This window comes from Musa acuminata, chromosome BXJ3-9 (genome assembly GCF_036884655.1).
Source record: "Musa acuminata AAA Group cultivar baxijiao chromosome BXJ3-9, Cavendish_Baxijiao_AAA, whole genome shotgun sequence".
In the NCBI taxonomy this organism is placed as follows: domain Eukaryota; kingdom Viridiplantae; phylum Streptophyta; class Magnoliopsida; order Zingiberales; family Musaceae; genus Musa; species Musa acuminata.
The window spans coordinates 15,990,001-15,995,000 of record NC_088357.1 but is presented as its reverse complement, the minus strand read 5'-3'; the positions used below and the strand labels follow the sequence as shown (position 1 = coordinate 15,995,000).

The window sequence follows — 5,000 nt, the reverse complement described above, 5'->3', positions numbered from 1 at the left end:
CATTAAATATTTCTTGGTCGAACAGGGCGAATTAAATTTCTTCAACACCTCTGGATTAAATGGGTTTTCATATCAGGGATCTGAAATGTTCATGTGACTGATGTGAAAGACAATAAATTAAAAGCATAGTCTAATATTACTTAAAATATCTAAAGAGTCAATTAAACTTTTGTACGAGTGTTCAATCTCATATTAAACTTGACCGACCCCTATTAGTACTTTATTCTTTAAAAAAATCTTATATATAATAGTTTTAGCTCATACCTTAATATACATTTGATTAATCTTGTATTGGTTAAAAAATATTGTATTTTATATTGAACTCATACGGATGGATATACATTGGTTTAGTATTGATATATTGATAGATTGAGAAGAAGAGAAGCAATATCGAGGTGATCAGTAATAATGAACGATAAATACGAATGACGTCGACTGACCGTCGACTGACAGCAACTTAGGTTCTATGCTATCTATGAAAAGAGGGCTCGTGAATCGATATTTTAAATTTTTATTTTATTTTTATATTGAATTATATCGGATTATTGAAAATAGGATACTTGATATACCGTTCCATCCTCAAATCTTTGTGTAGTGTTTGTTTCTTATTGGGTCCAGGCAAAACGAACTAGTAATTAATCTCATTTATATTAGTCTTAACCAATCCTCTTAACATTTGATTCCTTGAAAAACAAAATCGAACATCTTCCTATGATTTGATTCACGTCTTATACAACATAGTAAATTGTAACATGACAAAACAGTCCATCTTGAAAATAATAAATAGTTTTTACTTGTGATACATATGTACGAGTTTTAATTCGTGCTGTGCGACTTTATCATGGTATTAAGCTCTTTACGAACTGAAAAATAAACAATTACAACACAAAGAAATAAAAAGAAAAAAAAATGGAATGGGAACAAAGAAGCATTTTCTGACTGCCCTTGTTATCATCATTCCACCCGTCATGGTGCTCTATTAGTCTATTTATGACTTTGACTATTCTTGTCGCTGCCCATTACGAGGACCATAAAATAAATCAGAGGCAGATGGATTCATTAGTCACAGGTCGACTCAATCAATGAATGGCATGTTCACCCTAAGCACTGCCTCTTTCCATGTGTTCTCACACTTGGGTTAACTCGACCTTTAGATGCAAACAAGTGTCGTGTTTAGAGATCATTTGGGTGTAAGAGGGGGAAGACGAAGTCTGACCATTATCAGCCGCGTTATCATTGGCGTCTGATGACGAGAAGATTCTGCAATCGAAGAAGAAGAAGAAGAAGAAGAAGAAGAAGAAGAATTATCATTTGCGGACTATTTCTCATTCATTATCTTAAGTGTTTCCTAAACAATATCTCTCTTTTTTATTTTTTTTTCAAACGATGTCTTTAATTTTAAAAAATACTCAAAAATATCCTTCACCAACTATTCCTGACAAAATTTTGCACCGGTACTAAATTATCATTTGCAGAAGAACTGTAGATAATTTATCAAATAAAAGATTTTTATTTTGGATTTTTTTTCCAAGCAACGTCTCCCCCGTTGGTTTTTTTAAATGATACCTTTAATTTAAAAAAATATCTAAAATATCCCTCATCAAAATTTTTCACCAATTTCGAATGGTTATAATATTTTTATTTAGCTCATTTACAAATTTTTCAGTAATATTTATAATATTTTTATTAAAATACTATAAATAATATCATATTGTGTGTCTTTAGTTATCATTATTCATAGGTCAATGTCATATCTTTACGGTTATGATTTAGTTGAGGTTAATAGTTTATTTGAATCATTTACGGAATTTTTAAGTAGGTTTTATGATGTTTTTATTTAAATGAACAAAACATTATAACAAGCCAATCTTTTATTATTTCGATGATGTTATTCATAAATTATTATAACTACCTATTCGAATCCTAGTATGATATATCAAATCCTATCTAGTATATTTTGACTTTATTTTTTTTATTTATAATATTTTAAAATAAATCTTATAGTATCGATGATCACAATATTGTAACATGTCAAAAAAATCTAAAATAAAAAACTTTTCTAGAGAAATAGGGCAAAAAACTCTAATCGGTTAATAATAATAATAATAATAATAATAATAATAATAATAATAATATATTACCATTAATGCATTGACTCAAGAGTCAACTGGTGTTGCCATGTTCTGTTGCTATCAAGGTTACACGGTAAAATCAATCGAACCTGTCTGTTCCATTGTCGAGTACATGTGTTATTTAAAAGAGGATGGCGGCAATCTCGATGAGTTGACAATAATCCAGTAACAGATACACGAGCCTCCCATTCTTATTTTGAATTCTCTGACACAAAAACAGAACTACTAAATGCAAATGTCTCCGAGCTGAGAACGAAACAGTTGTTCTGTGTGCCACGGACTTGGGTCTCAGTTGCAGATCAATCCAAAACAACTCCACAAGCCATCATCACTCAGGAAAAGAACCAAGGACGAGATTCAAATCCGTAACAAGGAAGCTGTTGATTTGAATCAGAACGTTACAAGTGAAGAACAAAAGAAAGGAACCAGTTCGTTCAGGTTCTACAGATAACCACGAAGCATGGAAGCAGAGCTCTTGGGTTGAACAAGTAGAGCTCCTCGATGTTTGCGTAGAGACCCAGCTTTCCGGCCACCGAGTCGAACCCGGACTGGCCTGCAAGCTCCTGGTAGTTGTCCAAAGGTTTGTGCACCCTCCCGGCGATCACTCTACATACCAAGAGTGCCTTCTTCAAGGAATTATCATCTTCACATGGTTCGATGGTTTGGAATGCTCTACCGCTGGTAGAGGTTGTGAACACCCCGATCCCTCCCTTCGCTACTTCTCTCTTTGTGGAGAATCCATGCCGAATTATCCGACACACACTGCACTTCTCCGACGAGCAAAGTCTGGAGGAGCCGTTGGTGCCAAGGGAGCAGGCGATGGTGGTGCCGTAGAAACGTAGCAGCTCATTGCCGTCGGCCAGGCACCGGGGGTGCTTCTTCGCGAGTCTGTTCGCCTTGTTCTTCACCAGTTCTCGGTATTCTTCGAATCTGGCAAGCGTCTTCTGCATGTTGTGGACCTTGAGGACCCTGTCAATCCGGATGCAACTACTCTCGGGTTTCAACCAGCTTGCTCTGCAGATGATTTCCACTATCTTCCTGGAGGAATCTCCTTCCACAAGTTCAGTCACTACAGAGAAGACAGATGAGGGACAAGTTAGCCCCAAGTGCACAAATCAAAAGTATTTTCCAGTCAGAGGCTCCATCAAACTTTTGAAGCATGAATACAGGAGAATCGAAGACATTGAAGAACAAGTGCACGTTCTTGATCGTTTTAACTCTTCGGGCAGGACTTTTTGAGGCTTAAATTTATTATAAAGTAGGATGACTAAACAATCTCTAGCTGTCGTTCTACAAACGAATTTACTTTCTTGCAAGAAAGATTGAACTTTAGCACCCTCAAAAGTTGATAGAGCGTTGGTTAGAAATGGCACATCAGTCTCTGACAAGTGGAACCACCGAAGAATCACCCACGAAGAGTGAAGTAGAAAGATACACTTTGCCATGATTAGAAGTGGAACCACTGTTGGAACAAAGAGAACTTTATCCAAAAACTTTTGTTTGATTCTGTAACAAGATTTACGAGTGAAAGAACTGAAATTGCAGTGGAACCTGAGATGCTTTGTAAACCAAGAAACTGGACGTGAAACCACATGAATTAACATTTGACATAAGAGGCAGTTCTCTGGCAATTCTTGAACTTAATCTCCATAAAAGTGGGTTTGACTTGTGTTTCATACCTGCATGCTTGGATAGATGGTGAGATTCCAAGGCTTCCAGCTTCCCAAAATGCTCCCCACATTTGTGGCAGGTCACAGCAGCAGAAGGTCTCTTTGATTGTGAATCTGCTTCATGGGAAAACCTTGGTGTTGAAGCAGCATGGTGGAATCCAACACCTCCAATATCACTACCCAGAGCAGATCCAGAAAGGGGTGAACTCCCGAAGCCATGGCCCTCTCTGTCAACGAAGAGGGTAGGAGATTTCCTTGGAGGTGTGGTGTTGGCTACCCTGTGTGAAGGAGTGCTGTGGAGGGCATAGTGCCCTCCTGGCCCTGGTGTCCCTGGCCTAAGGGTACCCACATAGGTAGAACCTAACGCAGCATCACCTTCAGGGCAGCCTCCGAATCCAGTTATCCTTAGCTCACACCTGGAGTTGCTAAGGATCACCTCATGGGTGATTGGATTTAGGAACTCGTTGCTCCCGATGGACCTCGGGCTGCAGCTTGGTGGCCGCTCAAGGTGCCTCTTGCTCCCATGGATGACATCTTTGAGGTTGGCAATGGATCTAGAACACCCAGACCTCCCTGCTTTCCTTGTCAAGATGGTGCCCATACGACCCCTGGTCTTTGGGTCATAAACGTCTGATGGCTCAGACTTGCAGTGGAGAGACTTCTTCAGCGCAAACCACACAGTTGGCGTCTTCTCCATACTCATTTTCTCCTCTGTTTCCTTCCTCCCCTCAGGCCTGCTTGCCTTCTTCTGCTTTAGTGCCGCTCCATAGCTTCTGTCCGACATGTCTTTGATCCTGGAAATCAAACAATGGATTCAAAAGCACATCACGCACAATTGCTGATGACTTCCTTCAACTCAACTTGTGGCCAACTTTCCCTCTTAAAGCTGCACTCCAATTTCTCTCCCCTTCGTATCTGAGGAGGAATAATAGCGCGCCATGAATGCTTTCTATCTCTGAGAGAACAAAGGTCTAGTCTCTTCTGTACTTATTTTACTCACTTGGGAACCTCATTGTCATTAAGGAAACACTCAAAACTCTGAAGCACAATAACAACCATGCTCGCAGGACCATGGAAGGGACCCCATGCACTTAGAAATCCTCCGCAAAATCTCAGAGTGGGGGAAGAAAACTATTCAAACGTACCTCTTTAGCTTTCTTCAACAGGATATTTAAGAGAAGTAGGCACAGGGAGTCCC

The 5,000-nt window shown here is 39.0% G+C and overlaps 1 protein-coding gene across 1 annotated transcript in view; it reads right to left on the bottom strand.

Moving 5' to 3' along the window:
* Positions 1-2,485: 2,485 nt before the first annotated feature.
* The window catches only part of LOC135648694 (uncharacterized), a 2,540-nt gene continuing 25 nt past the window's right edge, over positions 2,486-5,000 (bottom strand). Inside the window, exons 1-2 of the mRNA XM_065166586.1 lie at positions 3,812-5,000; positions 2,486-3,201 (exon numbers count right to left, since the gene is read on the bottom strand). The exon at positions 3,812-5,000 is cut by the window's right edge and continues 25 nt beyond it. Coding sequence (XP_065022658.1) covers positions 2,567-3,201; positions 3,812-4,586 — 1,410 coding nt within the window. The 5' untranslated portion in view covers positions 4,587-5,000 and the 3' untranslated portion in view covers positions 2,486-2,566. The remainder of the gene's footprint in view (positions 3,202-3,811) is intronic.